At 41.2% G+C, this 21,456-nt stretch overlaps 2 protein-coding genes across 2 annotated transcripts; one reads left to right on the top strand and one right to left on the bottom strand.

Annotated features, from left to right (window-relative positions):
- Positions 1 to 11: 11 nt before the first annotated feature.
- LOC131467366 (protein GPR108-like) lies at positions 12 to 11,092 on the bottom strand. Its single transcript, XM_058641230.1, has 18 exons — positions 10,570 to 11,092; positions 9,366 to 9,485; positions 8,036 to 8,086; positions 7,813 to 7,910; positions 7,648 to 7,718; positions 7,381 to 7,541; positions 7,239 to 7,301; positions 7,043 to 7,144; positions 6,812 to 6,945; positions 5,447 to 5,522; positions 5,274 to 5,347; positions 5,069 to 5,186; positions 4,845 to 4,975; positions 3,952 to 3,995; positions 3,799 to 3,848; positions 3,561 to 3,644; positions 2,841 to 2,962; positions 12 to 1,610 (listed from the first exon to the last, which is right to left on the bottom strand). Exons 1-18 carry the CDS (start codon positions 10,663 to 10,665, stop codon positions 1,523 to 1,525), a joined length of 1,683 nt encoding a protein of 560 aa, XP_058497213.1. The 5' UTR covers positions 10,666 to 11,092; the 3' UTR covers positions 12 to 1,522.
- A 5,818-nt stretch (positions 11,093 to 16,910) lies between these two features.
- On the top strand, positions 16,911 to 20,996 carry LOC131467369 (uncharacterized). The gene is made up of 7 exons (XM_058641234.1): positions 16,911 to 17,138; positions 18,467 to 18,668; positions 19,197 to 19,272; positions 19,837 to 19,975; positions 20,058 to 20,387; positions 20,518 to 20,748; positions 20,847 to 20,996. Exons 1-7 carry the CDS (start codon positions 17,084 to 17,086, stop codon positions 20,915 to 20,917), a joined length of 1,104 nt encoding a protein of 367 aa, XP_058497217.1. The 5' UTR covers positions 16,911 to 17,083; the 3' UTR covers positions 20,918 to 20,996.
- The last annotated feature ends 460 nt before the right edge of the window (positions 20,997 to 21,456 follow it).

The following is a 21,456-nucleotide window of genomic DNA, read 5'->3' as shown; positions in this document are numbered from 1 at the left end:
ACAGCTTCATGTGAGACCTTTCCAAAAACACCAGCTTTATTGCGACATTTCACACAAACTCTCTGTAACAGGCACAAAACCTTCCTCAACACAGGAAATCCAGGTCGTCTGCAGACACTGCAGCTCTGTTGTCACCGTGCAGGAGAGACGGTGCTCAAACCTTAGCAGTCTTTCATCGACTCCTCTCATTTCCTCCTCCTTCTCCTCATCTCGCTACTGTCTTCACAGCGTCCGTGCAGTTCTTACAAAAAAGTGTTATGTGCCTCCTCTCTCTCAGACCGTCTTCCTGTGTTAAGTATTTACAAAATGGCCGTCGTCCACCTGACCTGCACACATTTTCTAACGTTTCATGAACCAGTACGTCAATGATAATTAATAAAACAAGCGGCACGCCAAGAGCAAAAAAAAAAAGAAAGAAGGTAAAACCAAAAAAAAACAAATATATCCAAGGATGAAGGTCACATCTCTGCCCAGATCGACACGGCATGGCCAAAAATATAGCTATAATAAAAAAAAAATAAAAATAAAACAAAAACAAGGTCATTGTTCTTGTTTGGGCCATTGATTGAAAACCCTGTTCTTTCATTGTGAGGTCCACAGTCACAGAGTGAGTCCAACTCTAACCGCTAAAGCACTAATTTACAGCAGCCGTCCAAACCTCGCTAACATAATCAATAATACTGAAACTTAACATTTCAATATGCACCAAGCAAACATGTTGAAATACACAGCCTCTCACATCCATAAATATATATTTCAATGTAGAAATCAAATGTTTTTTTATATTAAAAACCATGAAGCCGATGAAGCTTTACAGAAACCTGAACATGTCCAGACTGATACCTACCGTTATTATTATAACCATTATTTTAAACTGTATACTAATTAGCCTTTTACCTGAGTGCGGGCTATAGTCTCCAAAAAAAAAGGAAGAAAACCACAACATAGTTGCGTTCGAATCTTGACACATTCACACAAACATTCTCGCACACACAAGTACTCACATCACACACGAGAAGGTACAACTATGAAGCTCACAAAAGTACCATTTTGAATAGCCGATATAAACACACCCAAAAGAAAAAGTCTTTCTCTGATTATTTATAATTATCTTTGGAAAGATAGAGAGAAAGGGAAAGAGAGGAAGACATGGAAACCGTGAAGAACGTCAGAGCCCCTCTCCATATCTCCACGCATCCAAGTGGCAGGAGCTCGTCTCCTGAAATCTTTAGTGTTCCAAATTAAGTTAGTTTGTTGTTGTTGTTGTTGTTGTTGTTGTTGAGTTTTGTTCCTTTTTTGTGTTTTTCTTTGCATAGCCTGACAGTAGTCGCGCTTCCTTTTCCTGGAAACATGACCTTTTTGAAACTCTCTTGCAGCCACACAGGAGTTTCAAAAAACAAAACAAAAACGATGACGGCTGTCAACGTTGGGGGTCTAGAGCCTCGGTCCATGAGCAACCCCTTCAAAGGTGGCTGGTCAGGGGGTGTTTAGTGGGTCCCTCCCTGAAGACGCAGCGTCCTGCTCACAAGGCCGACTCTTTCTGGCGTTCGCGTCCGTTGGACGTCTTCTTCACTTTGGAGATTCCTTCCAGGACACCAGACTCGGTCACTCTGTTCACGGGGAAGGGGCAAAGCAGAGAAAAGCAACGACACTTAATTCAAAATGTAATATTTAGACACAGTTTGTACATTTGGTTTTGTTGAATCTGAAAATTCAGTAGTGATGGGAACAAAAGCTAATTTCGGTGTACTTTAGAATCAGTTCACTGAAAAGATTTGGTCACTGAATCGTTCTTCATCAGTTCTTCCTACACGACAAGAGCGCTGAGTCACTGAAATGAAACTCCTTGCTTGCTAAACATTGGAGTTTAACACACATTTTCTGTCACTTTCTGTCTTTTCAAACTGAGCAAAAGTTTGGCATTATTCTGGGATTTGCTGAGGCAGATTTTAAGCCGCTGAGTCACTGAACTGGTGAACTGATTAACAAACAGTATACTCACTTGATGGATCACGTACCGTTTCCTCACAGCAAAGTTTAAGTAGAACTGAGACGTCTCAGTATGCGTTTTTTGTCATATTGTAGGTTTGAAGGGCTGAAAAGGCGTCGAGATCAGAATGCAACACTTTTAAACAATAATTTGATCTTGCCACTTTAGGCTCAGAGCGACAGGAGTGCCAGTAAATCTCCCGTTGAGAATCTGCTGCAACTGCTGCTTGAAAACTCTGAAAAACACATTTATCTCTTGCTCCTGTGGCCACATTTTTAAAGATATCCACACAAAGATATCATGTTGTCCAGGAAGTACTCGGGACACTCACAATGTCGTCGGTTTTTCCAACAGGACGCATGATTTCCAAATTACAGCGAGTTGTTTTGACACTGTTTTCTCCGTATCGCACGCATGCACGCTTCAAACCAGCAATTCAGCGTAGCTTCATTTTGCGCATTCGACTACAATCACACTGCAATTTCTTTCTTTTTTTTGTCAGCAATGTATGACTTTCTAATATCGTTCAGCCCTAGTCTCACTTCTGTGTTATTTCATTACTCGTTACAACACGAGTAGAGCTTTCACTCGAGTTTTACTAAACATAATTTTGCTCTCATGAACAGAAACCTAACGCTATCCACATCGGATCACGAAGGCTGGATGTTAATACCAGGTCTGAACAGGACCCTCAGTCACATGCCTCGTTAATTGTGTGTTTACAGTCTCTTACATAATTACGGCCGATGTCGAAAGCATATTTTACATGTGGTCAGATTACAATGTGTTGTGGAAAGAACAGAGAGGTCAAAAGGTCAAAAGATCTCATTCAGGTGGTGTGTGTCCTTACACTTCATCCATCTCCACGTCCTCCTCGTCCTGGGGAAGCTGGAGGTACGGGTTATTGGACGCAGGTCGGAATTTGTAGCCCGTCATCACGAAAAAGACCAGCGTGGACACCTCCACCAGAAACTGAAGACACATGAGAGACATTACACATTAAAGGAGGAAATCAGAAGAGCAAACACGACATCTTCGTTTGGGTCACCAGTGATTTTATATTTTCTTAACCTCTGCTTTCATTGACCGTTCTATTATACATTATGTTATTAGCTGGAAAGGCTGAAACAGCAACTATATTGTTCCTGTTTTCTTTATTTCATGTAATTAAGAGGGCTGCACCGATTATTTTTAATAATTAAAACAACTACACAAGCTTTCTGATTTATCAGCTTCTTAAATGTGAGTTTTTTTTTGGTTTCATTGCTCCATTTAACAAAGAAATCGTGAAAATAATTGACAAGATAAATCGATTATGAAAATAATTGTCAGTTGCAGCCCTAGTAATTAATTTCACATGATTACAAGCAGTATTTTGGTTGCTACGTCTTTCTGATGTTTTTTGTTTAGCCGATTTCAACGATACTTCAACGATATTCCTGACAGAATTAAAACAGGAAAATGAATCCTTGTCTGTGTGCTTTCACTCATCAAGAGAAACGTTTTAGGAAATAACGCTCACTGCAGAGTCACTCTTCGACCTCTAAAAACAAGGGCGCTATTGTCTTACCTCGTAGCACCACTGCCACTGGAAGGGCATGGTGACTTTGAGCAGAATGGCTATGATCCTTGTGAAGTAGATGTAACACACGATCTAAAAGAAAAAAGAAGAGGAAGATACATTTACATATTTACTATCTCATGGGTAAAACTTGATTTGTGACCAAATAGAATGACACATGTTAAAAAACGGTCAAATAATATCTGGAAAAAGTGATGAAATGCTGATGGGTTGAACTCCTCCTTACCATCACATAATAATGCCGGAAGAGCTTGAGCTTCTCCAGATTCATGGCAGCTGCAAGAGAGGAAATCAATTATTTTAATAAATACATTTCAGGCTCGATATACATGTCAAACTGTGAAACTTCAGATCGTCATCGCTGATCGGGGGAGTTCACCTTTGCCGTCAGTGCTCGAAGCTTCCTGTAGGTGACGGATCGACCTGTGAAGACCAAAGAGTGTTCGTTCAAAACAGAAACTACCTGGATCATTAAATTATTATAACGTCATTCTTTTCTTGGTGCAAGTTCATTAAGCTAATTTGAATTTACTCTATCACAGAAAAACCTTTAGGTTTTTTACCTTTTTTTCAGCGAACAAACAGCAGCGAGTTTGCCTTTGCCACATTCAATACTAAGTGTATTGACTTTCATTTTGATGCCGTAAGACACGACCCCTTTTAAACATATGCTGCTACTCCCAACATCTCTTACTTAAAGCTCCAGTGTGGAACTTCTATCGCCCCCTGTTGACTTTTGAGTAATTACCAAAACACTGCAGTCTGCACATGACCTACTTTTCTCTCCTCCTCGCGCGCACACACACACACACACACACACACACACACACACACACACACACACACACACACACACACACACACACACACACACACACACACACACACACACACACACACACACACACACACACACACACACACACACACACACACACACACACACACACACACACACACACACACACACACACACACACACACACACACACACACACACACACACACACACAGGTTTGTGCAGCTATTCCTGTTGGGACACTGCCATTGACTATGACTCATTCATTTGGACAGGCAAAACAAGGTGTTACCATGAACCTTAACCATGACCACAATTCAGTTCTTAGCCCTAAACATAACCAGTTCCTCAGAAATTAGGTTTTGCCTCATGAGGACCAGGATTTGGTCTCCATGAGGACAACTGGTCCTGACAAGGTCTGTGTTTATGCCAGAAAAGGTCCTAAAGAGGTATAGATATAGGGATATACTGACCAGACAACAGGGAAAAGGATGGCTCCACAGCAGATAAGGTCAACCAGAAAGAGGATCTCCTTCCACAGGTAGTATTCACTGGACCCTTCCTCTGTAGACTCGATGATGATGTAGGCAACGTTAGCCAGAACCTAGAGGACGACAGGCAAGGGTCAAAAAAAACAAAACATACAAACCCACTAAGACACACACACACACAAGTAGCCATTATCAAGCACACAAACCTGCAAGGGGATGACAATCATGAAGATCTTCTTCTCCTTGTCAGACAGGATGTATTTGACGAAAGCCCAGCCAGTGCCGATCAGTGCCAGAGTGATGAAGAGCAGAGCTCCCTTCAGCCTGGAAACCACATGAATACAAGCTGAAGAAGAGGATCCTTTCAAATGAAAAACACTTCAACTTTATCCTGGAGAAATGTGTACTTACAGGTGTGTGATGTAATACATGACGGCCCAGCCTTCGATCGGATGACCCTCAGTGTTGATGAAGTAAAAGTTGATCTAAGAGACGGAACAGTCGCCACAATATAAAAAAAAAAACAATTGCACAACACTGAGACAGAAGAGAGCAGATGTGCATATGTGGTGATAGTTACTTACACTGTGGAAAACTAGGGAGATGGACTTGGTGAAGGCCAGTGCTGCCATTAGCCAGTGGATCTTAAACACACTGTACCTGTTCAAAAGACGTTTAAACATTTTCTGTGTCAATACATGTCTTAAACTCAGGTGATTGATACAACCATTAGCCACGTTTCCATCGAGTGGATCGGTTCGGTACAGTATGGTATGTACGGTTACGGTTATAGTAAATTCCATGTTTGGCACCCTTTCCTTGGGGTATCAGAGAAAAATGGTACGGTATGGTCAGGGTGGAGTCAGTTAAACTGGACGACAGAACACCCTCACACACCTTCCGACTGGCGTTACTTCGAGGCCCGCAGTTTATATTCATAAAGAGCTAGATGTCTCGTTGATGGTCGCTAACGCAGCCATCGGGGCATAGCCCACACACATACTGTACACTTGACTTAAACTTAAACCCACATATCAAACAGCAAAGGTGGGGTGTTGGGAAAGTGGAGCTGGTAATCTATTGCATTTAGTTAAGTGTAGTTAATGGCCCTTTTCCACTATGGTCCCAGGTCGCCTCGCCTCAGTTTAGATTTATTTTCCACTACAAAATAGTACCTACTCAGCGTAGGCGGAGTCATCACTGCACGGCTGCATGAAACTGCCGTGACTTTGTTTTACACGTGACACACACACAAGCGACTAGTGACTTGTAAAGCAGTTGTTTTCAGTGTAACTGAATCATTAGAATCAGTTCATTAAAACTATATGTTCAGTACTTCCTCCATGACCCGAGCACAGACTCCATCTGACACAAGTCACTGGACTGAAATACAGTGGCAGGGTTTGCGATGTCGCTCGTGAACTGCAGTGCTGTCGCTAAATACAGACTCCTCTGTTAAATATTAAGATTTTAGACATTTCTCTGGTAATTGTTGGATATTAACCCACGTTTTTAGAATCGTTAAGTCGTTTTAACTGATCTACAGTTCGGCATTGTCCGGCTTGATTCTGTTGTCTGACGTCTCTTCCTGTGACGACACTCTGACCAATCAGTGGCCGGCAGTCTGGCGACGGTGTGCTTAGAACCCCGCCACAGCAGTACTAAAAAAAAAGTACCTGGTACCAGATATATGCCGGTGGAAACGCAACTTAACCGCGCTGTGCCGTGCCAAGGCAAGTCGAGCCAGTGGAAACACGCCATGAGTTTCATGTGGCTGCAGCTACTTCATTCATCTCAGCAGCTCCCAGGTTTTAGTTGCTTAGTAACGACAAATGCGACAGAAGAGTAACCTCCATATGTGCGTTGGTTAAAACTCCTCTGCTTTATCCAGCATTTTTTAGACGTTGCATGTGAACTGTGTAAGTGTGTGTGTGTGTGTGTGTGTATACCTGTGCTTCATAAGTGTGTACACCCAGACCAAGGCAGCGGTGAAGAAGATTCCAGCCATACAAATGTAAAGACGAGACAGTGGAATTTCTGCTGCGGACAGGTAACCACCAGGGTTCTTCTCGGTCACCTCCACCTGCAGATGATGTATTCTCCAGGTTTATGCACACACACACACACACACACACTCCTGGAGTGTACACGTAGTGCTGACACAAGCTCAATCAACTTACAGTGAACGAGTAGGGCAGTCTGCGCCCGGCAACCCTGTTCTGACAGTAGTGGAATTTGAGACTGTACAGACCCTGTGCCTGTGAGCCGACTTGTATGTGGAACTGTGGAGGGATGGAGGATTTAGCATAACAGAAATGATGCACCGACATTGAATTCTGGGTAGATATCAAATTTAAAATTGAAATTAGTACATACACTGAAGTTGTAGGCGCCGTCAACTTTGTCCAAAGCGATCGTCAGTTGCTTGGTCGTTCCCAGCTGAAAGCAAACACAGATTAGAACCCGATTTCATGAAACAGACGATGCAGACAGAACCAGATAGACAAACGCGTCTCACATTGAATTGGTTTTCCTCCATTTTTGTAGCTTCCACTGGTGCTTTTGGCACCGTGTCATCCTCTTTCTTCTCATCCACAGTTGAGTCCTTTTTGTCATCGTCGGGCTTCTGTTCCCCACCTGCTGGCTTAACCTCATCAGCAGCCCTGATTTTCCTCTGACCTACGGGACACACAATTTAAAGCCAAGTCAGTCATTCTGATGCTTAAATATGGCCCCAAAGGGAAGTTAACCTCTGAATGATTTTGTATGTGTAAAAAAAACAGACCTTTAGACTCATCGGCCTTTGGCTTTGCTGTCAAGAGGTTGTCTTGGTTACCTGTGGCTTTCACAGTGACACTGCACAAAAACACAACACACAAAGTTAGAGAGTCAAACTTCACATTGGGCCGTCATTCGACACTACCACTTCCTGAAACACACACACACACACCTTCGGCCAATGGTATCAATAATAAAAAAAATAACAGGCTCCTCTTCATTACTGGTCATCTCTGTTGGGGTGAGGGGGCACGTATCTGTCTCCTCTGTCTGAAGAAGAAAAAAAATCATCAGTATCTTAGAACACATGAATAAAATGGACTTAAAAGCCATAAGTATTTCAAACAACTGCTAAAAAAAGACTGGTTTTTAATTTTGGATTAGGAGGGACTCACTGGGTAGGCGAGGACACCATTCACTCGTGACCTGGAGAGGCTAAAACCAACCTGAACAGGAGTGCAAAAAATGTGTCAGATTAAAATCACATGATTCTCAGTATTCACACATATTGTAAATTTTCCTTTTCATAGCTCGTTCACAACGGAGTTTCACTCAACACTCCACATACTGTCTGGCTCTCATAGTTTGAAAAAACCAGGGCAAATGGGCAGTCAAAATACCACCAATGCTGTGAAACCATAGGCCAGATAGAAGAAAGCTTACTACTGTATTATCATTATTGTAGTTATTATTATTATTGTTGAGTGTTTTAGCTTTTTATGATACTGAAATAACTGCACTAATCCTCAAATACACTAAGAGATTGTTAATCATTGAAGCTCCTCGTCTCAATTCTAATTATACTCAGCTTCTCAAAAACTATTCAAAGCTACTTGTGAAAATATTATCTTAAATTATCTTTGGACAAACTTTTAAATGTGTATAAATACTGGCTTATTTTCTTATCGTTTGCAAATCCCAGTAATTACCTAGTATAAGGGCTGAAACAATTAATAATTGATTAATGGGTTTGAGTGCTCTTTTGAAGAATCAAACTAATTTTCACATTCTTAAATGTGAATATTTTCTGGTTTCTTTGCTCCATATAAATAATATAAAAAAATACCGTTTCAGTTGTTGACAAAAACATTTTGTTTTCACATTTTTATCAGTGAAGTCATAACTAGTTTAAGAGGCACTTTTTTTTTAACGTTGTAAAAATAGGTATGTTGCACAATTTCAAATGTTACAGGAAGTCAGTGAGTGCTGTTTAACACTAATCTCATGATGGATCTCTCCATGTCTGCCCTGTTGTACAAGCCAGTTTAGGTTCCTTGCCTGAATTTGCATATTTGAATACAGGAACTACTTTTCTTTTTATGTGTGGAAAATACCTCTGTGTTTTTGCACCTGCAGATATGTTATTGACAGCATAATAGTTTATGAGATGTAGAGCAACTGTATGTGGACAGTATCAAGGTCGCCATATCAATATGGGAAAAGAAAAACTGGTTGAGCTATCCCTTGCATATTGCCCGTTCCCACAACTGGCTGCGTCACATCCACAAAGCAGAATAATTCCACACACCCCACGCTTAACTAACAGCTGGCAGAGAGGAGGTTAGTTAGTGTTGATTTGAGTAGAATATCTTTTTAAATTCAAAACATTAAAAATAAACAGGGTTCAGTGCTGTAGGGTTTGTATTCAAATCTTTCTTATTCAAAGCTCTACTAAAAAGGTAACTTTGCATACAACAACAGCATTCACAAACAAACACTTGTTACCGGGTGGGCGCTGGAGTTCTGCTGCTCGATGGGGAGGCGCAGGGAAACCAGGTTGACATCTAGTGTCCCATTAGCATAGAAGCCAAAATTATTCAGGTCGACAGAAACGCGGGTTTCATTCTGTGGGGACAGAGAAGGGAAGAGTTGAGCACAGAGGTTTCCCTACATTCATTCAGCAGGTGGTGCACAACTTTCAACACCATCATTAGTACCGCTAGCCTCAGGGGTTCCCCGAGCAATAATTTGGTGCAGCACTTGTTTTATTGAAGTTTACTGTGTGTTTGTAATTGGTACATTTCCCTTGCCCTTTTTAAAAAAACATTTCTCAATTTAAGAAAAACCCCAGGAAGAATTACCAATGTTTTATGTAACACTGCATCCTCAGACAACAACGTTGTGGGGACATACTTAAGTATTGTAATGCAAACTACTACAATTATCTGAGCTGTCAAAGGGGAAACACCACGGGTGATACAATCATGTTGTCATCCTGTAGCACTCAGACCGCAGTTACACTCAAAGCAAGACAACACCACATGCACTGGATTATGATAAGATAGAAGAGTGGTTCTCAAACTTTTAATAACAATTATGACCAGAGAAAATACAAAGAATATCACCATTATCACCAACGTTAAAATACAGTTGTGTAAATAGGCCTAGCAAAGTCAGCTATAGACTTTGCACAGGAGACAGATTTATTCCAAATAAGATCATTTGCTCTCTCATCCTCCTCTTCTTCACATATATTTTACACACTGGAATCGTGCTTCTGGCTGGCATTAGCAGAGAATAACATTTCAGAATAATCATACATTATACTTTAAAATCATACTGTCGTGTTTTTTTTAATACCTATGTGTAGGTGGACATTATTTAATAAATGTTTTCGATGTTAAATGCATGTTGTTTGAATGTAACCCGGGGCCATCTCCCCCTCCTACACTGTAAACCTGTACAAATACAGGAGAAGCTATGGCTATCTCATGACACTAAACAGACGCAGCATTAGTTTACACATATGCTCCAATAATCATCATAACACACTTTTTTTTTTTATATCGTATAACTTTTTGTTGCAATCTGTCACAACGAGACACCGCGTTGGGTTCAGTGTCCGTCACAACAGATATCCAGCTCCACATTCCTACGTTACCTCCCAAGCTAACGTACGTCTTGCAAGAGGAAGAAAAGCTCGTCTTACCCTCAGTGTAAGCTTGTGTATCCTCGCCCTGCAGCCAGCCAGCAGCAGTATGAATAAATACCCAGCGACAACACAGCCTCTCTGTGTCACAGCCATCCCCGGACACTACCTGGCTGCTAACGGTAACTAGATGCTAACGTTAGCAAACGTCAATCCAGCCAGATGGCTAAAGGGCGAGTTAGCTAGTGAGCTCAACAGCACGCGAGACGTTTATTTTGTTTTGTTTTTTCCAAATCAGCGTATCGGTATCTTTAGTCGCGTCGCTATTTAACAAATTGGCACCGTTGATGCTACGTTTTGCGATTCTTTTGTGCTTTCATCGCGCAAGGTATCGGCTGGCTCGTAGGTGGTACGAGTTTCCGGGTAAAACAACTCTTTACGCAGGGTCCGGACAAACACGTCAGCTGGTAGCAGTAGCAGCAGGCTAACGTCCGCACACACGGATGTGACTGGGCAAAAGGCCTAACTGAACAGAAGTTACCCAAGTTACTGGGTCTTAAAACAACGATTTACTAAAGTGAGACATCGAAGATAATATGGAAATGGACCAAAGTGCTGTTTTATTTTTATTATTTAGTTAAACATTTGCGTTTTGACTACTCCTTGTGCTAAATGTCCTAGATTTGGTCACATGACTCATAAGCTTCCGGATAGAGCGTTCATGTGATAAAATCCTCCACGTCATATGAAATTTGTCCCGTGACGTCTAACATGTGAGACACGTCGAACTTAAGCTATGAATACATAATTCCGTATTAATTCACATAAAAATATACGGACGGACAATATTTCCCGACACAGATTAAACGAATGACTTTTTATGCTTTTTTTTTCTTTCTCAAACCACACAGCTTTTATTTTGAAAAATGAGCACATTCCCAAGAAGATGAGATGATAAAATATCAACACACATATACTGTATAATTAACACTAACTACAGGCCAGTCGCACTTGCTGTGTGTATATATATATATATATATATATATATATATATATATATATATATATATATATATATATATATATATATGCATAATTATATCTAATCTCCCATGTTTTCTGTCAGTATCTGTACTTTGACCTGTGATGCAAAAAAAGTAACTAAAAACAAAAATGACTAATAAATGCTGACAACTCTTTACCAAGAAAATCCCTCCAGAATTCCAGACCAAATGAGGACACACATTTAGTTTTTCATTCATTTGAACCATTTAATAACAATAGCTTGAGGAAAAACTAGACATTTGATTCACATCACAACACATTAAAATCCAACACAGAAGCTGGTGAATTGAAGTCAACAAGGGTAAACATTTGTATATACAGTTGTAATTGGTACAAGCATATACCACAAATATGTTAAACTTTTTTTAAAATATTTTATTAATCATCTACGAGGAACCTTCCTAGAATTAGGAACAGCACCAGGGGTACCCCAGCCCTTTGACCTGGCAGGGACTCGAACCAGCAACTCTCCAGGTATGTCAAACACAAATTTTGTTAAAATATGTTGCAGGTGTTAGTCTTAAAACTATCCTCGTTACACTTGGACTCTGAGCTGTTTAACCCGTAGGGGTTACCCTCTTACCCTAACCCTTCAGCGTGACATAATATTAAAAAGCAAAAACTAAAAAAAATTCCAAAACCAAAGCCAGCAATTAATGTGATTATAAATATTCACTGTCTGATCCACAGCGGAGCTTTAACAAAAATAATCAGCAAATCATCATTTGTTAACGGTTATATTCACTGTTCCACAGTTGTCACCGGTCACCATCGGGGCGACGACGATGCCGCCATGGTCAGCAGACATTGTGAAAGGAGCAGCAGGAGCAGCAGGAGCAGCAGGAGCAGCAGGAGTTGAAGCAGAGGAGGCGGTGGCAGCCGCTGCTGCTTCTGGTTCTCCCCCTGCGTATATATCAACAATAAACAGATGGAGAGAATCTGTAAAGACAAACCAAAGCTGCAAAGACACTGGTTTTGGTTCCTCTGACTCCAGTGACTTTTTGGAACGTACCGTCGAATGCACCTGGGAACATGTCCTTTAACTCCTGTGCATTGCTGTTGCAGTCCATCTGCTTCAGGACCAAAGCGGTGACACGCACGGCCGACTCATCGCCATAGCTCTCCCTCAGCCTGGTGACCGTCTCTATGCGGGACGCCTTCGCCAGGCGAGACTTCGGAATTGGTTTGCAGCCGTCCAAGACTCTCATTGAGAGATACCACTTAAATTTCTCGAAGTTTTCATTGTCCAGGTCCTCCAGGGTCTTCAGGAGCTGTTGTGGAACCTGCATTTTTGTTCACTGAACAGGCAGAAAATACACAATATTAGCTTCCATTGTGTAGACCAGGGGTCTCCGACCTTTTTTCTTTCTTCTGAGAGCTACTTTGACAAAATGAAAATGAGAGCTTAACATGTTAAACGGAATAAGCTTGTTTCAACCTGAACATTTACATAATGTCGGTGTCCACTACTCACATTTTGCAATATTCATTCCTTCATCTACCGCTTTATCCTCCACATAAAATCTCTTTTAACCTCTATTGATCCCGAGCCGTCTCTTTTCTTATTTTCTTATGATTGTGTAGGGAGTGGATTCCTTGGTTGTTGACAGTAAAACAATAATGAATTCCACTAAACTCAATTTTACATCAGAGCGTATAATATATATATTTTACATCATAAAGACGAGAAAATCGTTTGGCAAATAACAAACTGAATTCACCTTTTTATACCCACATTTGAACATTCAACCACTTAAACTAAGTTTTCTGTTCAGGAATGCAAGTAAATAACTATAATTTGACATCAATCAAGAAATAATAATGTCCTTTACTATTTTTTCAGTTTTTTTTGGAAAAAGGTACATTTGAAAATTCATGGATAACAATAATAATTCTATTTTAACAAATAATAAAATATAATTTCTGTTATATTAACCATTTATAAATGCTGTAAATTGGGGAGAAAAGGTCAGTGTCTGTAGTCATAAACTTGTGTAAATCATTTATAAAAGGTGTTTGCCGTAATAAATGTTAATAAATATTTACAAGATTAGACCTTTGTCTTCCAAATGAACTAAATGGTTATTCCAAACATTATACCGCATGCACGGTTAAGCCCGTGGTATACTTTCGCACACATGCTGCGCATCGCATATCGTGGACCCTGGGGTATACTCGCGCGTCAGGGTCCCGTAGTATTGGTGGGCGGGGCTTATACTCCACCTACCCGTGGGGCGGAACTTTGGATCGCGCATGCGCTGTCCATGCGCACCTAACACGCTCTCTGTGTATGGAAGTATACCAGGGCCATTTCAAGTCGATTTTTTTGAATGAAGTGTGTCCACCTCCACTATGGTGGGTGGAGGTATTTCAGGTCGTGGCTAGGTGTTAGCATGTCTTCATGCCATCCACGAACTTTAAAATATTAAATTCTATAGCCTGATGCTGTGTTCACACCGAACGTAATTTGATGCAAATTTAATGGTGAAACTCGCCAAGCTGAGTCCAGCTCCGCATGGTGTGTGGTGAAACCACACAAGATGACGGTTTCTTAAAGAGATAAAGTGTCGTACAGCTCAGAGTGTCCACACACAAAAATAATAAATTTCCCCGAGCGGAGTTTACGTGACGTCATCCAGAGAATCTCAACCCTGATTGGCCATCACGGCGCAAAAGTTTACATTTCAACTTTAGCGACAGGCGCGATTGCTGCCATTTTTTCGCGTCCCTGCTCCCCAATAAGCACGGCGATAAATTTGTGTTGTGTCCGGTGTGAACGCAGCATTACACAGCAAAAAAGGTCATTCAAAAAAAAAATGTCACTATGTTTTTGTCACCGTTTTTTTCTTTTTCCGTGAATAAACTTCTATTAATTCTGGGTATTAATGGGGGCTGTCCATTTTTGCGTTGTTTTTTTTTTTTAAGGAAGTCATCAAACATCTGCTTTGGTCGTATGTGGCTGCTGTGAAAGCAACAGCACGTCCAGCAAAAGTCGCATTGTGTTGCTTTAAAGGATGATTGGGTTCACATCTGGATCTCGACTCACTTAATTAGCAATAACTTCCTGGACCTGTGGCCTGGACTTCCACCACAGTTTATTGCAATCTTATTTAAGATATCCTGACTGCCACATTAAAAAAAACAAATAAAAAAAACACAGATCAACCTGCTCTCGCTTCAACCATTTAATTAACGGATCTTCAACAAGGTCTTATCACCGCACACACGGACACACGTCTCTCTGTCTCTCTCAGTGTGTGTGTGTGTGTGTGTGTGGGTGTGTCAGCGAACCCCCGCCCGGACCTCGCCGGAGCAGACGGTCCTCAGTGCGCCCTGACAGTGTCGCGTCATCAGGACGAGGAGCGTAAATCGTCTCGAAACACGGACCAAGTCATTTTTAGGTTTTGATTGTCCCTCTGTCTGTCCAACCCCCCCCCCCCCCCCCCCGCCCGGGCCCTAGGCAAGTGCCTAGTTTGCCTTTGCGTTAATCCGGCTCTGTGTGTGTGTAAGGAGCGCGCGCTGCATCAGGATCACTGACCTTGTGTGATGAAAGAAGTGCGACAAGACTACAGAAGCAGACTCACCTAAGCCCACTGTTCATACACCGCCGTCAGTTCATATAGAAAGAAAATGGCGCAAATTTAAAATAGTTTCACTTTAAAAACCGGAAGATTGACTTTGACACCTATGAGCGCACACACGCGCACACACGCGCACCGCAGCGAGTAACGAGAATTGAAACCTGCGTTTATGTGACTCATCAGACATTCACTTAAAAGTCACACACGGGCATCAATATCAACATACTGGTCTATTATAACCATAAAAATATAAATATGGCTGGTCGTCTAAGCACTGTATATAAAAGCTTAATTTTGTTTTTATTTTATTTATTTTATTTAGAGTCTACTTTGACTTGATTATTGTTTTTGTTTCGCATACACTTCTGTAAATATTTATTTTCTATCAATTTGCCTATTAATTTATCTAAGACTGCAAGTTATGTCCTCTAATGTGCACAGTTTAAAATCACATTAATTATATATAATGAATGCTGTCATGTTAATGTGTGAAGGTTGTGACAAATTAACGTTAGGGGGAACGTTCTGGGAACCTCTAGAGAACGTTCTCTGAAGGTTGTGACAAAAGTTGTTAGGGGAACTTTCTGGGAACCAAAAGAGAACGTTCAATAAAGGTTCTATGAAAGCTGTAGTAAAGTAACATTAGGGGAACATTCTGGGAACCTCTAGATAACTTCTCTAAAGGTTGTGACAAACGTTGTTAGGGGAACGTTCTGGGAACCTTTAGAGAACGTTCTCTGAAGGTTGTATGAAAGTTGTAGTAAAGTAACCTTTAGAGAATGTTCTCTGAAGGTTGCATGAAGGTTGTGACAAAGTAAAGTTATTGAAACCAAATGTGCAACCAAAAACTAACGTTTTCCATATCAACCACAGGAGAGCCTACAGAGGAACCTTCAAGGAATGTTCCCGCAACCAAAAGGTTACGTTCGCAGAACGTTCTGGGAACCAAAAATTGTTAGCTTGGTGAGTGGATTAGGACAACTTCATTTATTGGACAACCTTAATAAATGACTACTACTATGATTTTCATATTTATTAAATTACTAATTTCACCATCCCAAAAATAAACTTTTTTTTCCTAACGTTAGTTTTTGGTTGCACATTTGGTTTCCAGAATGTTAATTTGTCACAACCTTCTTACTAGACACACTTTGAGTTAGGGTTAGTCACCATATGGTTCTCAAACTGTGGTACGTGAGCTTCCTCTGCTGGAGTGAAATCATAAATACTGTTCTACTGTATATACCAGAGTATGTGATGGTAGTGGAGCCGAGGAAGTTTGACTCGCTCTCGCTCCATCTTCATCGACCAGCGTGTGAAGTACAGTATATGTGAGGAAGAGGAGGATGATGAGCAAATGATCTTATTTACACCACTGTGTTTTAACGTTAGTGATGATGGTTTTACTGTGAGAGCTCAGTATTTTCACTTGGTATAAAACTTTGGTTTGAGAACCACTGGTTTAAAGTAACACTGAAAGCAGCTGTGCTCATGTAGTTTTGGGGATTTTATTTTTATTTTTAAAGCAGCCTATTGTTGTGTAATGCACACACACACACACACACACACACACCTAGTCTTGCCCTCCATGCTTCAGCACTACACTGCATTATTCTTGACCCTCCCTTCCTTCCTCTCTTGATATACCAACAGAGAACGCCCATGCTGGGTTTCAGAGGCTAGAGCAAAGGAATCGCCTGATTATTAGTTTCAGACGCACACGTGCGCACACACACACACACACACGCACACACACACACACACACACACACACACGCACAAACACACATACAAACCTACACACAGAATAAAAAGCAGAGGTACGCAGAGTTTCTCTCAGAAGTCTCATTGCTGGCATCGCATGTGTGCTTGACGGAGACGTCACATCATCAGCAGCCGATATTCTGAGCCGGGGAAACTGATGAAGGATGTTTGTTTGTCACCGACCAATCACACTCCTGCTGCTCCGCCTGTTTGGCTCAGGTGAGTGTTTTCAGCAGGTATAATGAAATTGAAAGAAGAAGAAGAAGAAGGAGCATTAAGCTTTAACATTAAAACAGTAATTTTAAAACAACAGGGTAATATTAGACATGGCAAGAGAAATATTCTACAATATCTTTTATCATCTTGCAGTAGTTAACATATATATGATTTCATATATTATTATTATTGCTATTATTATAATATGAACACAATGTATCATCTTTAACCTCATGTGATCTCAGCCTTTAGAACTGCTACAAATGATCCTAAAGAAAAATAAATGACAGTAGAGAGGCAAAAGTGACTCACTCACACTTACTAAGAAATATAATGTATTTTAAAGGAATATTTCCATTTCTTTTAATACACTTACACATCAGCATGACCTCATTTCACTCATCTGACAGCTCAAAACTGTCATTTTAAGAAATTAAGAATCATCCAAATTTGGCAGATAAAATGAATGATCAGTAGAAAATGATATAAATACCCCAGAAAGTTCAAATGTAAAAAGTATATTTTTGTTGCAATTACTCTAACACAGAGGTCTCAAACACATGGCCCGTGGTCCGCATGCAGCCCATGATGAGAAATAAAAAGAAATTTTAAAATCATAAATATGTTTTTTTTCTATTGTGAACTATATATATATATATATATATAGTATATATGTATATATATACATATATATGTATATACGTGTATATATACGTAATCTGTGAAATATCTGTTATTCTGTCATGACTGTTTACATCTATGTGACCATATGAATAGTTGCCCACTATTATTCCACTCATTTTTCGCCAGCTATGAGGTTTGACAGCTGTGACACACACACACACACACACACACACACAGTGAGTGAGTGGGCGAGATCCTCCAGATAGGCAGGAGAACAACCTCAGGATTCAGTGGAACAATGGTCACAGAAAAGAGAAGGGAGTTCTTTCTGACTTGGGCAGGGTGTCCTTCCTTCCTCAGAGGAACACACTGGGTGTATTCAGTGTGCCGCGAAACAATGGTTCACAATAGATCAGCTAAAAAGAGTATTATTTTACGAGATGGCATAATTCAGCTGACCCCTGCCTGTATTATGTTAAGACAGTGGGAAATGACTCACGGGTTCACGCGACTCTCGGCTCCAACATTACATATTTTGCAAAGACACATCGTGATGAAAACTGACCGGCAAGAATCTACATTCATATATATAATAATTGAAAGGGAATATTAACACAAAAATACGAGTTAAACTGCATTTATTATATTGACATGCCTTGTAAACATATTTCTTCCTCTCCCACCCTCTGACCCCCCGCTGACCTCAGTTGCCTCACTCGCCATTCATACACCTGCTCCACCTCTTCCTTCACAAATCTTCCCCGCCTCAACCTTTCCATCAAATGTTCCATCCTTCCCCGCCTCTCCTGGCGTCCCACCCTCCGTCCCTCCCTTCAGCAGCAGCACCACGGAGTCGACAACAAGAGCCCGCTGCCCTCTGACGACGTCACCCTCCTCTGTGGTGGTCAGGTATGATGACTGAGTGATTGAGTTATTAAAGGGGTTTGTTCCACCCAATTTCTTAATTTTTCCATCTTCCCACTGCTGGAAGAAGAAGAAGAAGAAAGAAGTGTTGGACTTTTTTACATGTCTACATTAGAGATGCCATTCTTGTGAATTACCACTCAAACCTCAAGGTGTTTTTGGATGAAAGGGACAACCATTATAATTATTTTTGAATAGTATCTAGTTAATCATCAATTATTACCCCAAGAGATTTGATTTATTTCTGTCACTCTTTCTATTTCTATATCCTGAAATATTGTGTTGCCCATTTCTTGAATGTGCTATAGTTAAATTACCAATTACATTGTGCTTTTAGCAATAATCATCTACTATGAAAAGTAAAAAAGTCTCTTGCAACATTTGACACAAATAATTTCACTTGCTCAAATTGAAACTAGGCCAGTGAACCAAGGATTAGATTATTTTTTCTCTGTTTTGAACTGTTCCTGTGGAAATGTGTAAACTAACTGAGTTAAAACTCTCCCATCACAGGTTTGAAGATCCAGTCACAGTCAACTGCTCTGTACCAGAGACGGGTTTCTCTCTCCTGGGATGGGAAGTCTCACTGGTAGGAGAAATCTTATCAGCTAAATAAAAAAACACATCACCCATAATATTGTCTTTGCAGACCTCCAGTGAACATTAAGCCTCAGGATGCAAATATTACCTATAATATGTACATTTATCATGGAGGTTTAATGTCTTACGTAGAGGGTCAGTGAAGTCTGTGTGTTGCCTGTTGAACTGCTGGACCCTACATTTAAATATTCTGTGTTCAAATGGGGTTTGTTTACCATGCTCACAGAAAGAGTACTCACATGAATTGTTTTTAATTAAAGGCAAACCTTTACAAATTAAAGTGCTGACAAAATATGTCAACACAGAATGGGTCAAAGGTCACAAATGCTTTAACTTTCTCACTCACTCAGGGACCTTAATTAATGCCAATTCACGTGTCCTCATCATTCACTTGTCTTCATTATCCACCTGTCCTCATCCTACACCTGTCCTCATTATTCAACTGTCCTCATTATTCACCTGTCCTCATCATTCACCTGTCCTCATCATACACCTGCCCTCATCATTCACCTATTCACCTGTTGTTTTAATTTGTGACCTATTGTAACTCAAGGAAGCTCCTCAGCCCACGATGAATCGTTTCCTGGTCTGGAGTGTGAACAGTGTGACTGACTGGAAAATCAACTCCACGTGCTATGCACTGTCTGATCACGGGGGGCAGTGCTCCATCAAACTACCCATAATAGTCTACAGTGAGTTTTCAGTGTAAATCTTTCTGACGCCATCAAGCATCATCTTTTCTGACTCGTCTGATGCGCACATCTGTCTCCACAGAGCCTCCCGACAACGTGTCCATCAGCCTTGGTAATCACTGCGGCCCGATGCTCGAGGCTCATCGGTACACTCTTCACTGTGAGGTGCAGCGCGTCGCTCCGGTCGGACGCCTCACTGTCACGTTCTACAAGGGACAGACGGCACTACGTCAACTACGCTCCAACAACACAGAGAAGGAACCAGTGACTGAGGTCTTCACCGTGGACATTGTCCCCAGCAAGGAAGACGATGGAGTCCAATACTGGTGTGAAGCCACGCTGGAACTGGGACCTGAAGGGCCACGGCGTCCCCCTGTGATGATGTCACAAAAACTCAATGCATCAGTGCACTGTGAGTCCAACTTCTGACGACTGAATCTACATTTTTTACAGCTGTCAATTTTTCCCTACGTCCAATGTCTTCACTGACAAGAATACAACCTGAGCAGCATATGAATAAATGCTCTCTTCTTCTCTCCCAGTTGGCCCACAGCTCATTTGCCCTGGAAAGCTGCAGGTGAGAGAGGGAGAGCGTCTCCTCTGCGACGTGACGGGAAACCCTCAGCCATCAGTCATCTGGTACAGAGATGGACAGGCGGTTGCTCTGCCCACTCACTCCAGCAGAAACCATGCTGGGAAATACATAGTGTGGACAAAAGGACATCTGGGACAGAAAAACTTTACAGTGGAGGTGGAAGTCCTTGGCAGTTTTGGTAAGTTTGTGTAAATCTGCATTGAAGAGTCATTTCACTGAGGTAAAGGTTAAAAAGGCATAGTGTCTATTAATCAGCCTGTCTCTTCCTCTCACTAGGAACATCCAACAGCTGTAATAGATGTTTCCTTTCAGCCGTCCTCGTTATTCAGATGATCACCTGGCTGTGAAACCTGTGCGATCTGTCCTTTCATGCTGTTTGGATGAACTGTTTGCCGAAGAGGAAACCTCGTCTCTCGACCCCCACCCCCCCCCCCCCCCCCCACCCCAAACACACACACAATGGATCACTTTTGAATGTGTTTTCTTTTTTTTTGTGCATCTTCATGTTCAACTTTCTAAACATGGGGATCAGTGAAGTTCTCCGCTTTGCTTGAGAGCTTCTGCTCAGGTACACTTTCTTTTTTGTTATTAAACACGAGTCTCCATGTAAAAACCACAAGTCACCCCTTGTCATTGTTGTTTTTGTCGTTCTGGGACAATGGAATGCTTTAGAAAGATCTAGAATCATGTGCAGTGTGATGGCTGATTTTGGAATAAAATATATATAAATAATATTTTTACGAGCCAGTGGGACTTCATAGCATCTGCCTGATGGCAATAACTGAAAGGAGGGATGGAGGGGGTGAGGTGGGTCCATCAGAGTGGCGTTTATGGAGAACCTATGATTTTGCTGGCCTGACTGACTATGCAGGAGAGTCTTGTTACT

This window comes from Solea solea, chromosome 10 (genome assembly GCF_958295425.1).
Source record: "Solea solea chromosome 10, fSolSol10.1, whole genome shotgun sequence".
Taxonomy (NCBI): Eukaryota; Metazoa; Chordata; class Actinopteri; order Pleuronectiformes; family Soleidae; genus Solea; species Solea solea.
This window is presented reverse-complemented; position numbering and strand designations above follow the sequence as displayed.